The sequence below is a fragment of the Corythoichthys intestinalis genome, chromosome 13 (assembly GCF_030265065.1).
Source record: "Corythoichthys intestinalis isolate RoL2023-P3 chromosome 13, ASM3026506v1, whole genome shotgun sequence".
In the NCBI taxonomy this organism is placed as follows: Eukaryota; Metazoa; Chordata; class Actinopteri; order Syngnathiformes; family Syngnathidae; genus Corythoichthys; species Corythoichthys intestinalis.
This window is the reverse complement of record NC_080407.1, coordinates 45,240,277-45,262,486: the sequence shown is the minus strand read 5'-3', so window position 1 is coordinate 45,262,486 and position 22,210 is coordinate 45,240,277. Positions and strand designations below refer to the sequence as shown.

General features: G+C 46.5%; 3 protein-coding genes across 5 annotated transcripts; 1 reads left to right on the top strand and 2 right to left on the bottom strand.

Moving 5' to 3' along the window:
- Positions 1-221: 221 nt before the first annotated feature.
- zfta (zinc finger translocation associated) lies at positions 222-7,552 on the bottom strand. The gene is made up of 5 exons (XM_057853758.1): positions 6,970-7,552; positions 4,882-5,388; positions 4,323-4,640; positions 2,096-2,455; positions 222-923 (listed from the first exon to the last, which is right to left on the bottom strand). The coding sequence occupies exons 1-5, from the start codon at positions 7,082-7,084 to the stop codon at positions 487-489; spliced, it is 1,737 nt and encodes a 578-aa protein (XP_057709741.1). The 5' UTR covers positions 7,085-7,552; the 3' UTR covers positions 222-486.
- A 1,226-nt stretch (positions 7,553-8,778) lies between these two features.
- On the top strand, positions 8,779-17,787 carry si:dkey-28a3.2 (uncharacterized). 3 transcript variants are annotated; one of them, XM_057853785.1, is made up of 6 exons: positions 8,779-9,047; positions 10,143-12,066; positions 12,134-12,574; positions 16,986-17,026; positions 17,097-17,146; positions 17,276-17,786. In XM_057853785.1, exons 2-6 carry the CDS (start codon positions 10,183-10,185, stop codon positions 17,542-17,544), a joined length of 2,685 nt encoding a protein of 894 aa, XP_057709768.1. In that variant the 5' UTR covers positions 8,779-9,047; positions 10,143-10,182; the 3' UTR covers positions 17,545-17,786. The 3 variants fall into 3 exon arrangements, with proteins under 3 accessions (XP_057709768.1, XP_057709766.1, XP_057709767.1); XM_057853783.1 differs by having other exon boundaries at positions 12,131-12,574; positions 17,276-17,783; XM_057853784.1 differs by lacking the exon at positions 8,779-9,047 and adding an exon at positions 9,056-9,164 and having other exon boundaries at positions 12,131-12,574; positions 17,276-17,787.
- Positions 17,656-21,768, bottom strand: ecsit (ECSIT signaling integrator). The gene is made up of 6 exons (XM_057853789.1): positions 21,670-21,768; positions 18,942-19,402; positions 18,656-18,879; positions 18,370-18,576; positions 18,175-18,280; positions 17,656-18,109 (listed from the first exon to the last, which is right to left on the bottom strand). The coding sequence occupies exons 2-6, from the start codon at positions 19,393-19,395 to the stop codon at positions 17,889-17,891; spliced, it is 1,212 nt and encodes a 403-aa protein (XP_057709772.1). The 5' UTR covers positions 19,396-19,402; positions 21,670-21,768; the 3' UTR covers positions 17,656-17,888.
- Between the last annotated feature and the right edge of the window lie 442 nt (positions 21,769-22,210).

The following is a 22,210-nucleotide window of genomic DNA, read 5'->3' as shown; positions in this document are numbered from 1 at the left end:
CCATTTGTTTCATTAATTGCTAGTTACGGTATTTAGTGACCCAGAAAAATGCACCAAAATTTACAGAAAGTGAGTCAGAAGCATTTCAAAAAGACGAAGTGACACAAAAGGCACTTTTTGCCTGCCGTTGACAACGATAGACGTCCAATTCACTTATACTGAAAAAACAGCAGAGTTGCTGTGCCCATAATGTTGACGTCACAAAGAACACAAAGTCGATTTGAAACTTTATTTTGACACACAAAAGGTGGTATCGAAGGAAAAACGGGTAACCAATACATTCAATTAAATTAAGTTTCTCATACATGTAAGTGCCACTGTTGGGAAAACATGATGTTTAAATGTTACCTTTTTGTGACATAGCAGTTTTGCCGGGTCATCCATTGAAACAAATGCACAATCCCTGAGATTTTCCGGGTTGAGAAGTGTAAATGGAACGCATGCGTTTAGTCAAAACCGGGTTGCAAGTGCTCAGCTATCCACGGATCAAAACCCCGCAGCGTCAGTCCGCGCGTGATCTTGCAAGAGGAAGCAGTCGTCGGCGTGGACGAATTGTTTGGCGTTGCGCTCATAGGCGAGCGCTGCACGCCGCCTGTCTTCGGGCCCGTAGCGCAGCGAGTGCGCGTGCACCTGCTGGATGTGGCGCTTGATGGTGCTGACCTTCAGCGTGGCCAGCGCCGCGCCGCACACCATGCAGATGAGCCCGTGCCGCCGGCAGTCGTAGTCCATGAGGAAGTCGGTGCGCCAGCGCACCTGGTAGTTCCGTCGCTGGTCCTTCCCCGGGTAATGGCTGTGACGCGGGGTGGCGTCCTTCACCCCGACTTCATCTTCGTCCTCTTCTTTCACTGACGATTGGACGTCGAGGGAGATGTCCTCATTCGGGTTGGTGGTATTTAGGACATCGGCGTCAATGGTGCTCATTTCTGCAGGAAAAAAAGTTGAGTTTAAGATGCATAACCTTAGGTGTTACCTTTTTGTTTTCTTTTTAAAACCTGTCCTGTTCAGCTGTTTGACACAGAGAATGAAAGTCTAAATATCCGGATGGTCTGAACAGTTTAAATGTTTCAGATTGGGAGTATGTTCAATGGGTTATGGGGGAACAGAAGAAACTAACTATGAATATGTTGGTGCAATCGTCAGCTCGATGTATTTCCGGTTGACACCATGTGGGGGGCCTGTTAACCAGGGAAAGAGGGGGTGGGGTCAAGAAGATTGCGATTGGGAGGGGTGGAGTGTACACAAATCAGCCCTGTGACCGAGAACCCAGTAATCGTGTGAATCCCTTCTGAGTATAAGCTTGTCGGCAAACGACCCTATGCGGCCCCATCGCCAATCCAGGCACCGGGACCTCCCACCCGAGCACGCCCAATCACATCAAGCCGCGCGCGAGCCCCACCAAACATGCGACAGCCACGCAGACAAGCGGAGACGCCGCGTAGGCACGCACCCATGGCCACGGCCCCCCACCCAAAAAGCCCAGGGAGGGCGGGTGGTGGGGCAGCGCAGCCCATACCTCCTCCCACAGTCCAGCAAAGCAGCCATCGCCTCCCCCGGGATCAAGGGTGGTCCCCCGGGCCACCCGTACCTCCATCAACCAGCCTTCAGGGATGGGAAAAGGGGACGCACCACCACCCCCGTCCGACCACCCGGCCCCATGACACACACCCGCAGCCCCCCAACCGCCACAGAATGCCACGGGGCCCCATCCAGGGCAGGGCAGGATCCCCCGCCGGAGCAGGTGACACCCAGCCGATACACTGGCGTCCAGCCAGGGACCCGCACAGGGCGGATACCCCGGCAGAGAAGAGAGGGGAAGGCGGAAGCAGGAGGTGTTAGCTTAGGTCAGGGGTCTCAAGACCAGTCCTCAAGAGCCACTGTGGGTCCTGGTTTTTGTTCCAACCAATCGAGCACAGACAGTTTAATCAATGTGGTTTCTGCTAAAACAGGCCGCACCTGACTGCAATCAGCTGATTACACTTGTAAGACACCAGATTGGTACAAAGGTGTTGTCCTATTTTGTTGGAGTGAAGTCCTGCACCCACTGCAGCCCTATGTGGAATAGTTTTGGAGACCACTGCCTTACGTGTTACCTTACCGTTGGGTGCCAGAGCTCCATCTGCGCCGAAGTCCCCAGTCCAGGCCGCCGCCACAGCTTCCCGTTGTTCCCGGCTGAAGGACGCCGTCTCCGGGTGGCACTCCCGCACGTGTCGTCGGAAGCTCCGGACGCGGCTCCCGCGCACCACTCGGGAGCACACCATGCAGTAGTAGCCGCCGCCTCGGGGCCCCAACGCCACCAAGTAGTCGAGGCGCAGACGCCACGCGTTGGCGCCCGACTTGGGCGGCCGCCCCCTTCGCGCGGGACCGGGCCGAGGCGCCTCTGTGCCGCCGTCTTCGCCGATCAGACGCACGTCCCAGCCGGCGTCAGTTTCCGATTGCGCAGAGTTCTCTGGCTCTTCTACGATAGACTCATGTCAAAATTCACTGCGCACGATATACAACCCCTAGCAAAAAGTATGGAATCACCAGTCTCGGACAAGCACTCACTCAGACATTTTATAACAGTATGTAGAAAAAACTAGATAATCACTCCATTTTGAGTCGAAAATACAGGCACGCCCAGTCAGTTTCCTTTCCTTAATTGGGCCCCTGCCTCAGATTAGATCTGCTCGTTAGTCAGCAGTTAAAAACAGTGCAGTTATCACACCTTGGAGGGCTGCTGGACCAAGTGGAGTCACAAGAATCATGGATCCAACAAGAAAGATGTCTCTTGAGACCAAGGAGAGCATTATCAAACTTCTTGAAGAAGGTAACGCTACACGTATGGTTGCCAAAGATGTGGGCTGTTCACAGCTGTATAAAAAATGTGGACCAAGTACAAACAGCATGGCAAGGTTGTTAAAGTTAAGCGTACTGGTAGACATCCAGACATCGTGACAAACAAATGAATGTCATATGTCTTGAATACAGAAGATGTACAACATGACGAATGAAGAAATGGGAGGAAGGTGGAGTCAAGGTATGTGACAGAACTGTGCAAAATCGCCTAAAGGAAATGGGATTTTCATACATGAAAGCTAAAAAGAAACAATCATTGACACTTAAGCAGAAAAAAACAAGACCGCAATGGGCTAAGGAGGGGCAATCATGGACTGTGAATGACTGGTTATTTTCAGTGATGAGTCAAGAATCTGCATTGGACAAGGTGATGATGCTGGAAGTTTTGTTTGGTGCCGTTCCGGTGAGATTTACAAAGATGACTGCCTGAAGAAAACATCTTAAGATCTCAGAAGTCCCATGAACAGTCTCAACAATTTTATGGAGGATCCAACTAATGTGCACCCTGTAAATCGATAAAAATTTCACATTCGAACCAAAATACACGATTTCCTGTTGGGTTTGGAATATGGGTGCAAGAGACTGCTCCAAAAAGTTTTACACAAGGTATCGAATCCCCAAATTTCATCGCTCTACATTGTATAAACCTAATAGGAAAGGCCTTTTCCTTTTTTCCTGTCTGTTGCCACTAGTTGGCGCTGTAGGGTTGATGCAAATGACCCCTACAGGAACCTTCGGGGTATGACTCTCAACAAGCGCGGGAAGTTTTGGCACAGATATGTTGTATATCTGCCAAATTATGACTGTTCAGAATTTGTGGCGAGACGAAATGGTGACAGTCATTTTCACTTTCCTGTTTGGACCCCTCCGTGTCAACGAAACCTCAATATTTTTCATCAGGCACTGAACACATGAACACATGTCTCAAGGCTCCCCTGACGCAGGTTTGAGTTTAATTGTTTTTTTGCTTTTGGAGGAGGGGCCTGTCTTGTAAAAAAATGGTGTAAACCAAAATTCCAGCATCATCACCTTGTCAAGAGTCAAGATTCTGCATTGGATAAGATATCAAGAGTCAATAATCCGCATTGGACAAGGTGTCAAGAATCTGCATTGAAAGGTGATGATGCTGGAACTTTTGTTTGGTGCCGTTCCAGTGAGATTTACAAAGATGACCGCCTGAAGAAAACATCAAAATTCCCTCAATCCTTGATGATATGGGGCTGCATGTCAGGCAAAGGGACTGGGGAAATGGCTGTGGTTAAATCTTCAATAAATCATATCACAGAGCTAAAACTGTTAAAGCATTCCTTGGAGAAAGACTCATCCGGTCATTGTCATGGCCTGCTAATAGCCCAGACCTCAACCCTATTGAAAACCTGTGGTGGAAATTGAAAAAAATGTCTGATTGAGTGCTCGTCCGAGACTGGTGACTCCCATTATTTTTGCTAGGGGTTGTAAATTACTCTAACGTCACGCGTGTAGCTAACCGTGCGTTTGAGCCCAGGCCTGTAGGACGCAGTGCTTCTGGTGGGAGGTGTAGAGCAGCGAGTCGGGGTGGTGCTCCAGCACGTGGTTCTTGATGTGCTCCAAGTGCAGCGTGGGCGGCCGCCCACCGCAAACCATGCAAAGCAGCCGGCCCGCCTCCGCCTCGTACTCCATCAGGAACTCCTGTCGGAACCAGGCGTGCAGCGACGCGTTCAGGTAGCGTTCTAGCATGCGCGCCGAAGGACCCGCCTCCTCCTCGCCCGCCTTGGACCCCGGAGAGTTGCTCGGGTCATCCGGTGGCGGATTAGGCGTCACGGGTTCTGGAGGACACGGAGGTTAGTTGGTGAGCAAGACTGAACAATGACTGCGGACTCGCCGTGCTCTGTCACATCCTTATCTGACCTCTCTTTTCCCTACTCTCCAACTACGATCCTACGATCCAATTATGTTTTCGTATCATATCTACATTCTCTGTTCTTTCTTAACCTTCGAACAAAAATGTGTTTCTAGAATACAAAATAATAAAGAAGCATTTTAGTACAAATTGTCAAACCGGCTCACCGGCAGATGCGCAAGAGTCCGAGAGCGGCAACGGGTCGTCTTCCTTAGGCGAGGCTTCAGCAGGCGCGACGCCGTATGACCCGCCGCCTCCAAGGCTCAGGTGACTCTCCCAACCGGACCGGATCACGTCCTTGTCGGCGGCGCTCCACAGCAGCGAGTCGGGGTGTTTCTGGCGGATGTGGCGCTTGATGGTGCTCAGCTTGAGGGTCGCCAGGGAGCTGCCGCAAACCATGCAGATCATGCCATGCCGCGGTGGGTCAAAGTCCATCAGGTACTCGCTGCGCCAGTACTCGTGGTAGTACCGCCGGTGATCGCGACCCGGGATCCGACTCAAGCCCGGACGCGAGGCTCTACGCTTCCGAGGCTCGCGTCCAGAAGGTCCGGGCGCCGGGGAGAGGAGCGGGGGGCGGTCCGGACCCTCGCTGACGCTCCAGTAGCTGGTGCCCGGGGATTGGGCCGAGTCGGAGGCGGGCTCGGCTTCCACGTGACCGTTGGCGAGGGCGTCCTCTGTTGAAGATGCAGAACACAACTCATTCAGCAAAGGCTGGCGTGGTCCACCCACGACTTGTCGCCATTCAAGCTGCTTGTTTGTCCAAATGTGACAGGCCAGTGACCAGTTCAGGGTCTACTTTGCATGCCATTTTTGGGGGCCTTCATGCTAAGCTAACCACTTAAACTACCAACCACTAAACAAACAACTAACCACTAAACAACCACTACCGGGTGCCCGCTGGGAGAGCGCTATACTTGGCTTATTGCCCTCTTCGTGTGCCCGGTGTTCTGTCAAATTTTCCACCCTATCAGAAATGGTTTGTGTTGAAAATGGTCGCAGATACACCACTTACAAAGTAAACACTACAAACTTTCTTTAAATAAAGGACTATTTACTTAAGTTTGATCATAGACGGACATGTAGAAAAGTTCTCCTTAGAGACGTCCTACCATGTTAGCTGCACAATAACTGCACGCCGCTCTCTCACTGTTTACGTATTTAAGCATAAATTTACGCCATATTAGTGTTGACCATGTGGCAGCTACATGCTCCTCCGATGTCGGCCGGTTTTTCCGGCGGTCATTCTCCAGCTGCTTTCCCGGCAAACTAGCTCTCTTGCCCTCAACAGGGGAGTGACGAGCTGTAACTTGCTCGCCACCGGGAGGGTTGCCGATCGGCAAAGACAATCAACTACCTAGCCACCGTTTGATATGATCCGGGGTAGTTTTGTGTAATTTTTGTCTTCCAAAAGCGAGAATAAGTCTTTGAAATATCACTCTGTTCAGGTTAGCATGTCGGCTAGCTGTCACGCCTCCTGGTTTGTTTACGCTCTCCAAAGCTGGTGCAGGGAAATGACAAAAGCCGGCCTAACTCTGGTGGCATAAAATGTGCAAGAAGTGGACAGTTTTGACCATTATGGAGCAAATTTGTCACGTCGTACTGAATAAACGCATTTTTAATATTTCCTATTCTATTTAGCACAAGACTTATTTGTCATGACCATACCATTTATTTAGCAATTGGGGAAAAGTACTTCGATAAAAAGAATATCCTGTGAAAATATTGGCGTAGAGAGACTGAAACAACAGCATTTTGCTGCTCTCTTTGTCGCATTTTACTCGTTCTGAATAATTCCCCCTCAATTGGCTGAATTCAAAATGAGATGAAACCATGACCCTGCCGACGTCATCCTACTGTTGGGGACGCTAGAGTGCTATAATGACAGGCAGGGGCAAAACGGCAGATTAAAAGACTAATTTCTCCTCATCTGCGCTTTGCCAAATTGTTGTATATAGTCGAATCGTCTCAAAATATGATTATAATTCACATAATAATGCTTTTTCAGACTTTTTTTTTCATCCTGTCATAGGCACTTTAAGCTAGGGTGTTTTTCTATAATTGTAATACCTCCACACGCCACACGATGGCGACCCCGCTCAGCCTTCAGTGCCGTTCAGCCTTTGTTTACAGGAGCCCACACAGACAGGGGCCAAGCCGTAATGGTATTGGTATTGTCCCAGTGACAATAGCCGTTAATTTGACAGCCACGCACACGCGAAACGCACTGATCTTTCCATTTTCAAACGTCAGCTTACCTCCCGAGTCACTATGTCCGCGGGCCGCCTCGTCCTCGTGCCCGCGGACGGTTAATGAGAGCGGCTCCGGTTCCGGCTCAGCCCGCCGGAGCTCCGCGGCGGCGGCGTCGTCCATCCCGCGCTCGCTCCGGTTCCGGGACGTGTCACGCGCACACGAGCACGTCGGCGACACGCATCTGGCATCGCACGGAAGCGCCGACGACGACGCGTGCGTGCGCGCGCGAGAGAGAGAGCCCCCCCCCCCCAATGCAAACGGCCCTCTTGACAAGTTAACTTTTCATAGATTCTCACGTGGAAAACGTCCGGCAAACGCGTGATGTTGGACTTGAGTCGCGTATTTTGGAGACTCTTGCTTGTCTTCAGGGTGGGGAGCCGGACAAGGGGCCCCTGGGGCTCCTTAAGGGGCTCCTGGGTAAATTTAAAGAGACAGTACCCGCGTCGAGCAGAGCCCAGGACCACTCTTGCGTCATGACACATGCGTGAGGTCGCGTGTGTGGTTCGTATTCACAGGGGAAAAAAAACAGAACAGACACGTCTAAACGTCCAATTCATTTAAAATGGCAGTGCTGTCAACCCTCCCACTTCAAATGGATTGGACTTCTAGCCCAGTCAGTGGTAGCCAATGATTTTCTGTTTTACAAAAGGCGTGCTGGGATACAAAGAATATTAAAAGTTATGATTTAATACCATGATATGAAACACAGTTAAAAAAATATATTATTTTCCTTTTTTTCTTGACAAAACATTTTTATATTAAAAAAAAAAAAAAAACATGGCTAATTTACGCAATCACAGTAGGGCCAACATCCGGGTTCTTCCTCGCGTTGTCAAGGTACCCACAGTGGATAGCCAGTTGACGGCTAGCTAGTAGCGGAAACAAACCCAGACACAGTTTAAAAAATATTTATTATTTAACCCCCCCCCCCATTATTATTATTATTATTATTATTATTTTCAAACAATTTGGCTAATTTACAAGTAGCAAGTAGGGCCAACATCCGGGTTCTTCCTCACGTTGTCAAGGTAGCTAGTCGCAAAAAAAAAAAAAAAAAAAAAAATAGCGGAACACAAAATCAAACACAGTTGAAAAAATATATGATTTATTTTACTTTTTTTCCTTCCTCATCTAAAACATTTTGATTTATTTTAAACAATTTGGCTAATTTACGGAATCCCACGTAGCAAGTAGGGCCAACATCCGGGTTCTTCCACGCGTTGTGAAGGTAGCTCATCACGAAAAAAGTAGCGGAACACGAATAAAAAATATTTAAAAAAATAAAAAATATATGTATTATTTATTTTCACCCCCTCCCATCATCTAAAACATTTTTAATTATTTTTGAACAATCTGGGTAATTTACGCAATACACACGCATTAGTGTGTAAACTAGTAGGGCTAACATCCGGGTTCTTCCACACGTTGTCAAGGTAGCCAGTTGTCGGCTAGCCAGTTTAAAAATATATAGATATAATAAAAATAATAATAATATTAGTAATAGCGGAACCCAAACACAATTATACACAAATATATTATTTATTTTCAACCCCCCCCCCCCCCCCCCCCCACATCTAAAACATTTTACTCATTTTCAACAAGTTGGCTAATGGCCAACATCCGGGTTCTTCTTCGCGTTGTCAAACTAGCCAAGAGAACTAGCCAGTTGACGGCTAGCAAGTCGCTGAATACAAACACAAACACAGTTTTAAAATATATATGATTTATTTTCCTTGTTTCTCTCCCACCATCTAAACCATTTTTATCAATTTTAAACAATTTGGCTACTTTACGCAATCACACGTAGCAAGTAGGGCCAACATCCGGGTTCTTCCTCGCGTTGTCAAGGTAGCCAGTTGACGGCTGGCTAGTGGCGGAAGCTAACCGCGGAGTCTGGTTACAGCTGTCCTTAATTTTAACCGCCGAAAAAGCAAACAAAAAAAAGACCAAAATTACTAAATCACAAGATAAACGAGCGTGCATGCTTTCACTTCGCTTTCTCCTTTACACCGTTGGTCGCTCTCGAGCTCCACAAACGGGCGTGGACAAAACGACGAGGACAAGATGTCCACTGTGAGACACGGTCAGTATCTCGACGACTGGTCCCGCACCACTTTCACTTTTCGGAACTGCTCGGTTTGGTTTAGTTGCTATTTTTCGCGCGGCGCAGTTAAATGGACGAAAACGCTTACGGAATAAGGTAACTGTGACTGTCGGAGGTTGGAATTGACTTGTTTCATAATATAGAAGGAGACATTTAAGGGGATAGTGTCACCATGACGAAATATTTAAAGGGGCAGTTGTTTTGCAAGCAATGGCAGTGTAAATTTTCCAATTATTTGAGATGGACATTTAATTTAACATACCGTAATGTGATGTGACACAATACAAACAAACAATTTCCATCTATTGTCCCATGTAGGCTACAATACAATACAACTGAGAGTGCTATGCCTGCCTGCTGATCAACAAAACAGTATAACTAAACGTCCTGTGCCTGCCCCCTCCACATCCCTGGGGTTATCAAGCCCTCCGACAGTGATGCACCTAGATTTTTTGACAGCAAAGTCATTTATAACATCAGTGAAATCCAGTTTTTGAGCAAGCTCACGCTCAATGGAAAGCATGGCTAGGTTGTTCAGCCTGCCCTGTGATATGATGGAGCGTAGGTAGTTTTGTTGGTCACGGTGATCGCGAATGTAAACGTTTAGCGTTAGCAGGTGTTGCTCACTTACCGACATCATCGTACACGGCCAACTCTAGCTCTAATTTATGATGACTCGCCATGTTTAGAGTTTATAAGAATGACAAATTTTAATTTCCAGCTTCAGGGCACGTACGTAGTGTAGCCTTGAGTGCGCCAGAGTGGGGTCAAACCATTCTCTGCTAAGACAGAGGGGGGGTGTAGTGCAAAAAAATGAAAAACTTTTTTTGAAATATTGAATACGTTAAAGTTTTTAAGTATATATCGAGTAGAACGTAATATTTAATCAGACAATGATTTAAATAAAAGAGAAATATGTGATTGTAAATTACAATAAATTAAGGGTCATTCAGAGGCCCCTATGGTCCTGAGGCCCGGGGCAACATACCCAATGGCCCCCCCCTGTCAACGGGCTTGTCCACAAGTGATGAACTTGACTCGATGTCTCATGTTTGATCTTACTCACTGGTACAGGTCCACACGGCGGAAGGGATGAAGGAATCGACGGGAGTAGATGTTGCAGGCTAGCGGTAGCATGGCAACGGTGAAGAACGAAGACAGCCCAACCTCAGCGTTGGGTGACGCAAACCCGGAGATTTCCACTTCGTCCGGTCCCTTGGCGAGAACCACGAGGACTGTCGGGACGATGACCAACGGAGGCCAGGTGAGTGCCCTCGAGTCGGAAGATCTCGTGGCCCGCCGGCGGGAACGCTGGAGACTGAAAAAACGAGAGCAGCGTGCCAGGTTGGCGGCGAGACTAGCCAAAACCCGAGAGAAAGTCACACCGTTGATCACCGCTCCTGCTCATTTTCTCATTTGTGACGCCAACCAACAAGGTGGCCGGATGCAGACTGTGCACAAAACTACAAAAATGGTCAGAAGGCCTCTGAATTACGCACCTCTGTCCAACGGACCTAAGTGCAGGACACCTCGGCAGAGATTTCTTGAAGCTCAAAGACATTTGAAAGTCAAATCCGTGTCCTCAAAGTTGAATATCATAAGCGTGGACAGCAGGGACACACTGGAACAGATCGTGGCCAAACAAAGGGAATATTGGCGGCTTAAAAAGCGGGAACAGCGAGCCAAGCTGTCGATGGAGGCCAAGGCCCGACTCCAGGAGAAGGATTCCCTGATGCGACGAGGGCGACGCTACCGGAAAATCCTAGAGGAGATTAGGCGACTCAGAGCGTTGGAGGGTGGCGCAGAGACCATCGGGGGCTTCATCAAAGAGGACGGAACGCTGTCTGCGAATGTTCCGCAGACGCGGTCCTTAAATGTGATCAAAACGCCCACCTCTAACGTAAAAACACCCGTTCAATCTTTTAGTCACCTCACAGTCACCAGTACTCAGAGGCCACGCAAGTCCGGCTTTCCTGAAGCAGCCAACCGGGTCGGGCGGACTGGCTGCGTCACGAAAATGGTTATTTCAGATAAAACTTTGACCAAGGAAGACTGCCTGGCGAAAAAGCGCGAGTACTGGAGAGTGATGAAGCGGCAACAGCGGGCGGCGCGTGCAGCCCGGATGAGGCAAGGGGTCACCAAAGCCAAACCTGGCTTGAACAGTGCCCCTCTCTTGAACGAGTGCAAGCAGACTAACGGTATCAAAGAGGAGCAAGAGCAGGATCCTTACCCTGAACGAGCCGTTTGTTCCGACCAGAAAGTGCCGCCTCTGGTGTCGATGTCCAAGTGCGAGCTGACTAACGGTATCAAAGAGGAGCAAGACCTAGATCCCTACCCTGAAGGAGCCGTTTGTCCTGACCCGAAAGCTGCACCTCTGGTCCCTATGTCCGAGCACGAGCTGACTAACGGTATCAAAGAGGAGCAAGACCTGGATCCCCACCCGAAAGCGCCACCTGTGGTGCCTGAACCCAAGCGCAAGCCGACTAACAGTATCAAACAGGAGCAAGACCAGGATCCCTACCCTGAACGAGCAGTTTGCCCAGACCCGATCGCACAACCTCTGGTGCCTAAGTCCGAGCCAACTAACGGTATCAAAGAGGAGCAAGACCCAGATCCCTACCCTGAAATAGCTGTTTACCCTGACCCGAAAGCTCTGCCCCTGGTGCCTAAGTCCGAGCCCGACCCTCCTGCGGTGTTGGACTTCCAGGCGACTACTCTGTTGGCCGTCACGTCTATGAAGAAGCTTCTGGAGGAATCTCTAAGCACGGTTAGCCGGGAGTCTGACGTTGATATGAAGGTGAAAGAAGAGCCCGTCGTGACAGAGGTTGCCCCTGTCGCCCCAGCTCCGGACCTCGACGCGACTTCCTCGCGTCGTCCTAATGTTGCGACCAGCCTGCAAATGAAGCGGGAGTACTGGAAGCTGATGAAGAGGCAGCAGAGGGCCCGGCAGAAAGAGAGGCGGGGCAAGGGTGGAGGTGTTCCACCCGGGAGCAGTCAGGTAACTTCAAATGTTGGGCACGCGGTGACTTTTCATGTCATCTATGTGTGTTCTTTTTGTCTAGCAGGCACCAGGTCTCGACATGGACTCCACAAACGTAGGGAAGACTCTGGTGAAGCTCCTTCCTAAGCCTTCCTTGTCTTTAGAAACTGCTGTTTTGCCCCCATCGCCTGAGACTCCCACTGTTCTCGGAAATCCGGGTCTTAACAGATGCACTGACTTGGACACGGCTCTCCCTACATTGAAGCCCCCGGAAAACCCGCTTTCAAGCATAAACCTGCACCCTATTGAACCTCTGGTTAGAACCGTGCATTCGGTTCCCTCAGAACTGTACTGGCCGTCCCCTCCGCGCCCTCCCAAGCGCCGCCCTGGGGAGTCCGAGGAGGACTTTCTGAAGCGGAAGCGGGAGTACTGGAGGATCAAAAAGAAGGAGCAGAGAGCCAGGAAAGCTGGACGTGAGAAGGGGAGCGCCCCTAGCATGAATCCTACTCCGATCCTGCACGTTCAGGTATGAAATATGGGTGGAGAGAAAACCGGTTACTCTAACTACAAGTCGGGAATGTAGGCCATCTGGGGTCACCATAGCAACCGCAGACTTTAATCTCCTTAAGCCAGACGTGGAGTACAATCATTATGTACAGTGTATCACAAAAGTGAGTACACCCCTCGCATTTCTGCAGATATTTAAGTATCTTTTCATGGGACAACACTGACAGAATGACACTTTTACACAATGAAGAGTAGTCTGTGTGCAGCTTATGTAATAGAGTTAATTTATTTTCCCCTCAAAATATAGCCATTAATATCTAAACCCCTGGCAACAAAAGTGAGTACACCCCTTAGTGAAAGTTTTCAATATTAACATACAACATGTCAACTGTCAATATTTTTTGTGGCCACCACTATTATCCAGAACTGCCTTTACTCTCCTGGGCATGGAGTTGACCAGAGCTTCACAAGTTTCCACTGGAATGCTCTTCCACTCCTCCATGACGACGTTGCCGGATATTTTAGACTTTGCGCATCTCTACCTTCCGCTTGAGGACCTCCCAAAGATTTTCTATTGGGTTCAAGTCTGGAGACATGCTTGGCCAGTCCATCACCTTTACCCTCAGCCTCTTCAGTAAAGCAGTGGTCATCTTGGAGGTGTGGTTGGGGTCATTGTCATGCTGGAACACTGCCCTGCGACCCAGTTTCTGGAGGGGGAGGATCATGCTCTGCTGCAATATTTCACAGTACATGTTGGAGTTCATGTTTCCCCTCAATGAAATGTATCTCTCCAACACCTGCAGTCCTCATGCAGCCCCAGACCATGACATTCCCACCACCATGCTTGACTGTAGGCATGACACACTTTGTACTCCTCACCTGGTTGCCGCCACACATGCTTGAGATGGTCTCATCAGACCATAGGACATAGTTCCAGTAATCCATGTGCTTTGTTGACATGTCTTCAGCAAACTGTCTGCGGGCTTTCTTGTGTACCGTGTTCAGAAGAGGCTTCTGAGGCAATTTGACGTAGAGTGCGGCGTATGGTCTGAGCACTAACAGGCTGACCCCCCACCTCTTCAATCTCTGCAGCAATGCTGACAGCACTCCTGCGACGATCTTTCAAAGAAAGCATTTGGATGTGACACTCTGCACGTGCGCTCAGCTTCTTTGGACGACCAACTCAAGGCCTGTTCTGAGTGGACCCTGCTGTTTTAAAACGCTGGATGATCTTAGCCACTGTGCTGCAGCTCAGTTTCAGTGTGTTGGTAATCTTCTTGTAGCATTGGCCATCTTCATGTAGCGCAACAATACGTCTTTTAAGATCCTCAGAGAGTTCTTTGCCATGTGGTGCCAAGTTGGAACTTTCAGTGACCAGTATGAGAGAGTGTGAGAGCTGCAACACAAATTTGAACAAACCTGCTCCCTATGCACACCTGGACCTAGTAACACTAACGAGTTACTTGACATTTTGGAGGGAAAATGACAAGCAGTACTCAATTTGGACATTTAGGGATGTAGTTTCTAAGGGGTGTACTCACTTTTGTTGCCAGGGGTTTAGATATTAACTCGTTCATTCCCAGCCATTTTCACCGGAGCAATCCCCTTGGCTCCTGGCTGTTTTACTGGATTTTGACTGATTTTGCAAGGCCCACAGAAAATTCTGTTCTATTGCTATATAAACATGGAACCCACCAAATGAAAGATTAGACTCTCTTCTTTCAGCAGGAAAAAAAGTTAGTTCATATCTTTTTCCATTCTTTAGAAGTCCGCACTAGAAAATAGCTTAGTTTGAGCAATTTTCTAATTTCTGATGAAAAAACAGAGAAATTGAGCTTTTTGTAAAAGCATACATTTCAAACATGACTTTGACTTGAACACAGCTATTTTTTGCTTTTGTGACATCCCAAACAACTGAATGTTTTCTTTCTACAAAGTAACGCAAAACAAATAGAGCTTTTGATGGCAAAGTAACAATTTATTTACACATAACTAAACTATCGAACTGAGAGATGATGCTGTTGTGGCCGCGACAGACGGGTAAAGTTTTCCCTCATCGCCGCCTGACTCATCAAGATGGATATTTTTGAGTCTCTTTTGTGGTGACCACTGCCTCGTGTCAGAATTCGCCTGGGGAACTTTTGTTGGACATGTTATGTTCCTGGGGGGGGCTGGTTTGACTGTACGCGTTTCCGGCTGAGTAGCAGGGGACGTGAGCAGCCGAGCACGGCGGCGCGGGCTCTGCTCGGCGAGCAACACGGACTCAATGGCATTGTCCGCTGCACTGGTGATCCCGGTAGTTCTGCTCGGTCGTCCAGCGCCTGGCATTCTGGATGACCTCCTGGTCATCGCACTTGGTCGTCTTCGCTGGCTGTTCGTTCCGTTGAATCGGGTTGCGAATCTTAACAAATGCGCTACTGCCCTCCAGTGGCCAGTTTTATTGCTTTAAAATGGATTATCAGCATTGTGCTTTGTAGCCAAGTTGCATCAGAACCTAGAGATGTCTTTTGTGAAAAAAATGTAAAAGACGTATACGTCTTTGGGACACTGAAACAATTAAAAATACAACGTATTTATACGTTTTTGGGAGCAAATGAGTTAATGGCTATATTTTGAGTTATTTTGAGGGGAAAATAAATTATTATATAAGCTGCACGGACTACTTTTCATTGTGTCAAAGTGTCAGTGTTGTCCCATGAAAAGATATACTTAAATACAGTGCCTTGCAAAAGTATTCGGCCCCCTTGAACCTTGCAACCTTTCGCCACATTTCAGGCTTCAAACATAAAGATATAAAATTTTAATTTTTTGTCAAAAATTAACAAGTGGGACACAATCGTGAAGTGGAACAAAATGTATTGGATAATTTAAACTTTTTTAATAAATATAAACTGAAAAGTGGGGCGTGCAATATTATTCGGCCCCCTTGCGTTAATACTTTGTAGCGCCACCTTTTGCTCCAATTACAGCTGCAAGTCGCTTGGGGTATGTTTCTATCAGTTTTGCACATCGAGAGACTGAAATTCTTGCCCATTCTTCCTTGCAAAACAGCTCGAGCTCAGTGAGGTTGGATGGAGAGTGTTTTTGAACAGCAGTCTTCAGCTCTTTCCACAGATTCTCGATTGGATTCAGGTCTGGACTTTGACTTGGCCATTCTAACACCTGGATACGTTTGTTTTTGAACCATTCCATTGTAGATTTGGCTTTGTTTTGGATCATTGTCCTGTTGGAAGATAAATCTCCGTCCCAGTCTCAGGTCTTGTGCAGATACCAACAGGTTTTCTTCCAGAATGTTCCTGTATTTGGCTGCATCCATCCTCCCGTCAATTTTAACCATCTTCCCTGTCCCTGCTGAAGAAAAGCAGGCCCAAACCATGATGCTGCCACCACCATGTTTGACAGTGGGGATGGTGTGTTCAGGGTGATGAGCTGTGTTGCTTTTACGCCAAACATATCGTTTTGCATTGTGGCCAAAAAGTTCAATTTTGGTTTCATCTGACCAGAGCACCTTCTTCCATATGTTTGGTGTGTCTCCCAGGTGGCTTGTGGCAAACTTTAAACGAGACTTTTTATGGATATCTTTGAAAAATGGTTTTCTTCTTGCCACTCTTCCATAAAGGCCAGATTTGTGCAGTGTACGACTGATAGTTGTCCTGTGGACACTCTCCCACCTCAGCTGTAGATCTTTGTAGTTCATCCAGAGTGATCATGGGTCTCTTGGCTATATCTCTGATCAGTTTTCTCCTTGTTTGAGAAGAAAGTTTGGAAGGACGGCCGGGTCTTGGTAGATTTGCAGTGGTCTGATGCTCCTTCCATTTCAATATGATGGCTTGCACAGTGCTCCTTGAGATGTTTAAAGCTTGGGAAATCTCTTTGTATCCAAATCCGGCTTTAAACTTCTCCACAACAGTATCTCGGACCTGCCTGGTGTGTTCCTTGGTTTTCATAATGCTCTCTGCACTTTAAACAGAACCCTGAGACTATCACAGAGCAGGTGCATTTATACGGAGACTTGATTACACACAGGTGGATTCTATTTATCATCATCGGTCATTTAGGACAACATTGGATCATTCAGAGATCCTCACTGAACTTCTGGAGTGAGTTTGCTGCACTGAAAGTAAAGGGGCCGAATAAAATCGCACGCCCCACTTTTCAAATTATCCAATAAATGTTGTTCCAGTTTACGATTGTGTCCCACTTGTTGTTGATTCTTGACAAAAAAATTAAATTTCATATCTTTATGTTTGAAGCCTGAAATGTGGCGAAAGGTTGCAAGATTCAAGGGGGCCGAATACTTTTGCAAGGCACTGTATCTGCAGAAATGCTTGGGGTGAACTCACTTTTGTGATACACTGTACTTCTATGACTGTGGCAAACACTGACTTGTGCTACATGGCAGAATTAACTGTTTTTCAATCACCACACAGGACTTCTGTCAGCCTTTGAGTGACACCCTTGAACATATCAGGTAGAAAACCAGATTTTTTCCAGTACCCTTGTCAGTTGTTATCACATTTTAACCTTGTGCTGTTCCACAGCAATTCAGTGGACACTGGAGTCGACTCCCACTACTTCGCACCGCTACAAGGTAACATTTCCGCAGATGACTGTGCGAGATGTCCAATCCACTTAAAGTGGGAGTCCACCCTGCCGCTTCAGGTGGATTGGACGTATGCCAGTGATAAAAAGCGGAATTTTATTATCATCTATAACCCAGGCGAGGAAGGCACAGTGTCGGAAGCCACATGGAGGAACTTCTACCTCATGGACTACGACCCTCTTAACCAGCTGCTGGTGTGCATGGCTTGTGGCGAGCAGCAGTACTCGCACAGCCCGGAAGCCGCTCTGGCGCACATAGACGAGGCCCACCCGCACACCCGCGCCCTGGAGCCCGCCGAGCGTCGATGCATCCTTGAAGCCTGGGACGAGCAGGTGTCTCGTCGCGAACGCTTCTTCACCAGGCAGCTCCAGCAGGGCGGCGGTTAGGGACCGCGGATTGACGTAGTCGCGTTACGAATAACTCCCAAGTGCTTCTTTTTTGCAGAAACGTCCGGGAACTGAACCATTTGGAAGGAGAATAATTTTAAGTTTTATCATCATGAAAAAATGTTTTTAATTTACTGGTTAAGCAGGAAGATCATCAATTGCCTTTTATTCTGCAATTAAATCTTTTTGTACGGTTTTGGGAAACAAAATGTCCAAGTAATGAAGTCATTTCATGAAGTTCTGGGTTCCGCACTTGTGTTTTTAGACCACCTAGTGGTCTACAGTCCTCCTGCATTCTGAAATGAGTCCAGGGTCTACTCCCTGTAAGTCAAGGATTCTGGAAGTCAGTTCCTTCCCCTTGCCGCCTCCTCTTCTTCTTCTTCAGGGGGCCTCTCCTCTTTCGGGGTCTCCGCCTGGAGCTCTCTGGGGCCGGCTTGCAGCCGGAACAGGGTAGGGATGTGCCCCAGGATGGGGTTGCTCTCCTGCAGACCAGAGATCCATCGGTTGAGGGTGGCCTGGTCTCCTTGGTTGGTCATGCACATGGCAAAAACCGGACCTTCATCCACTGAGGGGAAGAACGCATCAAGTTAGGAAAGTTTTTATTTCGGATCCAAAATACGATTATCTTACAGTCTTCCACATCGAAGGTCTCAAGGTCCCCAAAATCCCGATCTAAGTCGAGGTCCAGCTGCAGAGGGTAGTAGAAACTTCGCTCTGGATCATAGGGCTCCTCCACCTGAAAAAATTAATACGACTTAAAGATTTCTTTCTGTGATGAGTCAACAAGTGTTTTATTGTTTTGTTACCAGGTCTAGGCTCACCTACCTTCTCATCAGGTGGCTCAGGTTCAGCCCGAAGGATGTAGTAATGTACACACGTCTTCCTCAGCCACAGTGGAAAGGGTCCCTCCACAAAAACGGGCCTGCTCGGGTTGTGCTTTCTGAGGAGCGCCATTTGTGCAGGGCTCTGAATTCCTACCACGTGGGGGAGGGTTATCTGCTCCCCGGTCTCTGTCACGTCTGTTCCCGGCATCTAGTCGGTAGATTAGGTAAAAAGGCTTCAACAACTTCCAGGAAAAACTAAAAATCTCTAGCCGGTTCGACAAAAGCACCTGGAAAACGGTGACTCTAGCGTCCAGGTCGGCAGCTATCCGCTTAAGACTAAAGTCGGCCAGCTCCACCGGGTCTTGGGGTAGCTGATGCGGAACGGGGAAAGGGTTGGCGTGTTTGAATTTTGGAAACCAGTACATGATGCGCTGGTACTTCCTCACAGGGTGGCCCTTCTCACCAAAAATCCGCACAAGCAGGACTTTGGTTTCCACGTTGGGCGTGACACCTGGACACACAAAAAAAAAAAATCAGTTTGAGACACGACGCGGACACGACTTAGACACGCACCGTAGTTCTCCATTTGTTCCAGTAGTTGCACTGCGCACTCCTGCTGCCGTGGGTAGTGGTTGAACATCCTCTGGATGAAGTTCCTAGGTACGAAGACCTCCTTGGGAAACACGTCCAGCAGGCGGTTGTAGACAACCAAGTCCCGCTCCACGCCGAACTCGGGCATCTTACTGAGCGCGGCGTAGATGAACTCCACGTGGCCCCGTCGCCTTACGTCGCCTTTGATGAAGACCTCCAGCGCCTCCACGAAAGAAGCCTTGGTTTTGTGCTCCGTGGCAAAGGTGTCACGCTGGACCACTGAACTCCTGTCGCTGAGAAACTCCACGGGTACGTGTCCTCCTTTCTTATCTCGGATATGTCTCGCCGTCTGTATCTGGTTGTGCTGCAGATTCTGTAGCAAGCTAGGATGGGCGGAGCGGCCCAGCAGCCGGAGAAGACACCTTGTGGACTTCATGATGTTACTGCAGTAGGAAGGGAAGAAAGCACATGTAAATTACATTCCACTTCAATACATTTATGTTTACCAAAGCAATTTAACAGAGAAGTTAGCATATGTAGTCCTGCAGCAACGATTAATCAATTAACTCGATTAGAAAAGATGAATAAATTTTGCTGCGAGTACTCGTTTAATTAATGTGGCGTAATGGTTTGTTTTGATTGATTTGGCTGGAAACATTGCCCTCTTGTGGCGACAATGAATATGACATAACATTTCACATGGCTGAATCCAGCTGCTCTGTTCAGACCAACATAAGCTAAGTTTTTGCTTGAGCTAATGTTTTTTTATGTATTCATAATTTAGTTTATCGGTATATTTAGCCGTTTTTTGTGGGAACGTGTCAACCATTTGTTAAGAGCATTGTAAAACAAAAAAGTTAGCATTTTGTAGCATTTAAGCTAGCGGACTTTTGGTATGTAAGTTAGCCAATTGTTCTCCTGTTGTACTAAGATAATTTATTCATTTTTTTAAATACCATTTGACGCTGAAAATGAATGGCTCGCTAGTAGTGCTGCAACGATTAATCGATTAACTCAATTCGATTAGAAAGAAAGCTTCGAATCTAATTTTGCTGCTTCGACTATTCGATTAAAGTTGCGTAATGGTTTGTGTTGATTAATTTGGCTGGAAACACTGCTCTCTTGTGGCGACAGTGAATATGAAATAACATTTCACATGGCTAAATCCAGCTGCTCTGTTAAGACCAACATAAGCTAAATTTTTGCTTGAGCTAATGTTTTTTTATGTATTCATAATTTAGTTTATCGGTATATTTAGCCGTTTTTTGTGGGAACATGTGTCTGAACCATTTGTTCAGTCATTGTATTAAAAAAAAAAAAAAAGTTAGCATTTTATAGCATTTAAGCTAGCGGACTATTGCTATGTAAGTTAGCCAATTGTTCTCTTGTTGTACTAAGACCATTGATTAATTTTTTATTTTTTTTTTATACCATTTGAGGCTGAAAATGAATGGTGTTTTAGTAGTGCCGCAACGATTAATCGATTAAGTCAAGTAATTCGATTAGGAAAAAAGCTTCAAATCTAATTTTGCTGCTTCGAGTATTCGTTTAAAGTAATGTAATGCTTTGTTTTGATTGATTTGGGTGGATACACTGCCCTCTAGTGGCAATAGTGAATATGACATAACTCATTTCACATGGCTAAATCCAGCTGCTCCCTGTTAAGACCAACATAAGGTAAGTTTTAGTTTGCGTTAATGTTTTTTTATGTATTCATAATTTAGTTTATACGTATGTTTAGCCGTTTTTTGTTGGAATATGCGTTTGAATGATTTTTAAAGAGCATTGTTAAAAAAAAGAAATTTAAAAAAAAGCATTTTATAGCATTTAAGCAAGTGGGCTTTTCCTTTGCAAGTTAACCAATTATTCTTTTGTTGTACTTGGATCTTCATTTATTTATTTTTTATACTGTTTGAGGCTGAAAATGAATGGCTCTTTAGTAGTGCGACAACGATTAATCGATTAACTCAAGTAATTCGATTAGAAAGAAAGCTTCGAATCCAATTTGGCTGCTTCGAGGATTCGTTTAATTCGAGTGTAATGGTTGGTTTTGAAAGTGTTTGCATTGAGTTTTATTGATTTGGGTGTATAAACTGAACTCTTGTGGCAACAGTGAATATGACAACTCATTTCACGTGGCTGAATCCAGCTGCTCCCTGTTAAGACCAACATAAGGTAAGTTTTAGTTTGCGCTAATGTTTTTTTATGTATTCGTAATTTATGTATAGGTATGATTAGCCAGTTTTTGTTGGAATATGTGTTTGATTTGTTAAGAGCATTGCAAAACGTTAGCATTTTATAACATTTAAGCTAACAGACTTTTGCTCTGTAATTGTTCTTTTGTTGAACTTGGATCCTTTTTTTTTTTTTTTTTTTTTTAAAATACTATTCAATGCTCAGCTCAGGTATTTTTTATGTTCCTTATCCGATTACTCGATTATTCGAACTAACTAGTTCATTGATCAATTGACCACTAAAATAATCGGTAGCTGCAGCCCTAATATGTAGCGAAGTGTTCAATCTGCTCTATTTTCCCCCCAGAGTCTTGCACGATATTGAAAAATAAGCACTTTAATCCAATGTCATCAAATAGCATATCGTGATTTATCCTTGGAATTAAAGTTAAACACTTGGCACACTCTATTACGTTTATTCGTGTTTGATTTCTTTCAAAAATAAAATTAGAAAACAGAAAAATTGAATAACTCACCGTCTCCTTCAGATTACTCATGAGTGTCACCGAGTAGAAGACCGGCAGACTTCCGGGTTGTTCCTCCGAAAATGTTTCCGGTCTGAAAAAGAGGAACATCCAAAGGTTCCGGTCTTATTTCCCACTCGAATATTTTGACAGGTATGTTCAAATTTCGCCAATTTGAGAGGCAGTTTTACATCAATTTAGCCTGGGCAAAGCATCATTACCATTTTAAATTTTTTCATCATTTGTGGGAGGGTCAATCTTGACAAGAGAAGGACCGAATTTTATTTTATTTTTTTCAACACATTGGCTGCCCAAACTGCAGTTTCAAAAATACCCACACGGTGGCAGAAATATCCCAAAATGAATACAAACATGCATTTGATTACCAAATTGAAATTAAAGTTCAAATACCGTAATTTTCGGACTATAAAACAACTTTTTCCGTTCATTTTGAATCTTGCGGCTCGGTGCGGCTTATTTATTGATTTATGTGGGATAATAGGTAACACTTTATTTGAAAGTGGCGTCATAAGACCGTCAAAATTATGACATG

Excerpts from the sequence above, each read along its gene's own strand:
- si:dkey-28a3.2 (XM_057853784.1), top strand. The coding sequence starts at position 10,183 with ATGTTGCAGGCTAGCGGTAGCATGGCAACGGTGAAGAACGAAGACAGC. Across the intron at positions 12,575-16,985 it reads CTCCGATCCTGCACGTTCAG|GACTTCTGTCAGCCTTTGAG; the intron begins GTATGAAATATG and ends ATCACCACACAG. Across the intron at positions 17,147-17,275 it reads CTACTTCGCACCGCTACAAG|GCGAGGAAGGCACAGTGTCG; the intron begins GTAACATTTCCG and ends TCTATAACCCAG.
- zfta (XM_057853758.1), bottom strand. The coding sequence starts at position 7,084 with ATGGACGACGCCGCCGCCGCGGAGCTCCGGCGGGCTGAGCCGGAACCG. Across the intron at positions 4,641-4,881 it reads GGACTCTTGCGCATCTGCCG|AACCCGTGACGCCTAATCCG; the intron begins GTGAGCCGGTTT and ends CGTGTCCTCCAG. Across the intron at positions 924-2,095 it reads TGGAGCTCTGGCACCCAACG|AAATGAGCACCATTGACGCC; the intron begins GTAAGGTAACAC and ends TTTTTCCTGCAG.
- ecsit (XM_057853789.1), bottom strand. The coding sequence starts at position 19,395 with ATGAAGTCCACAAGGTGTCTTCTCCGGCTGCTGGGCCGCTCCGCCCAT. Across the intron at positions 18,577-18,655 it reads CTAGAGTCACCGTTTTCCAG|ATGCCGGGAACAGACGTGAC; the intron begins GTGCTTTTGTCG and ends TCTACCGACTAG. Across the intron at positions 18,110-18,174 it reads GACCTTCGATGTGGAAGACT|TGGATGAAGGTCCGGTTTTT; the intron begins GTAAGATAATCG and ends TCTTCCCCTCAG.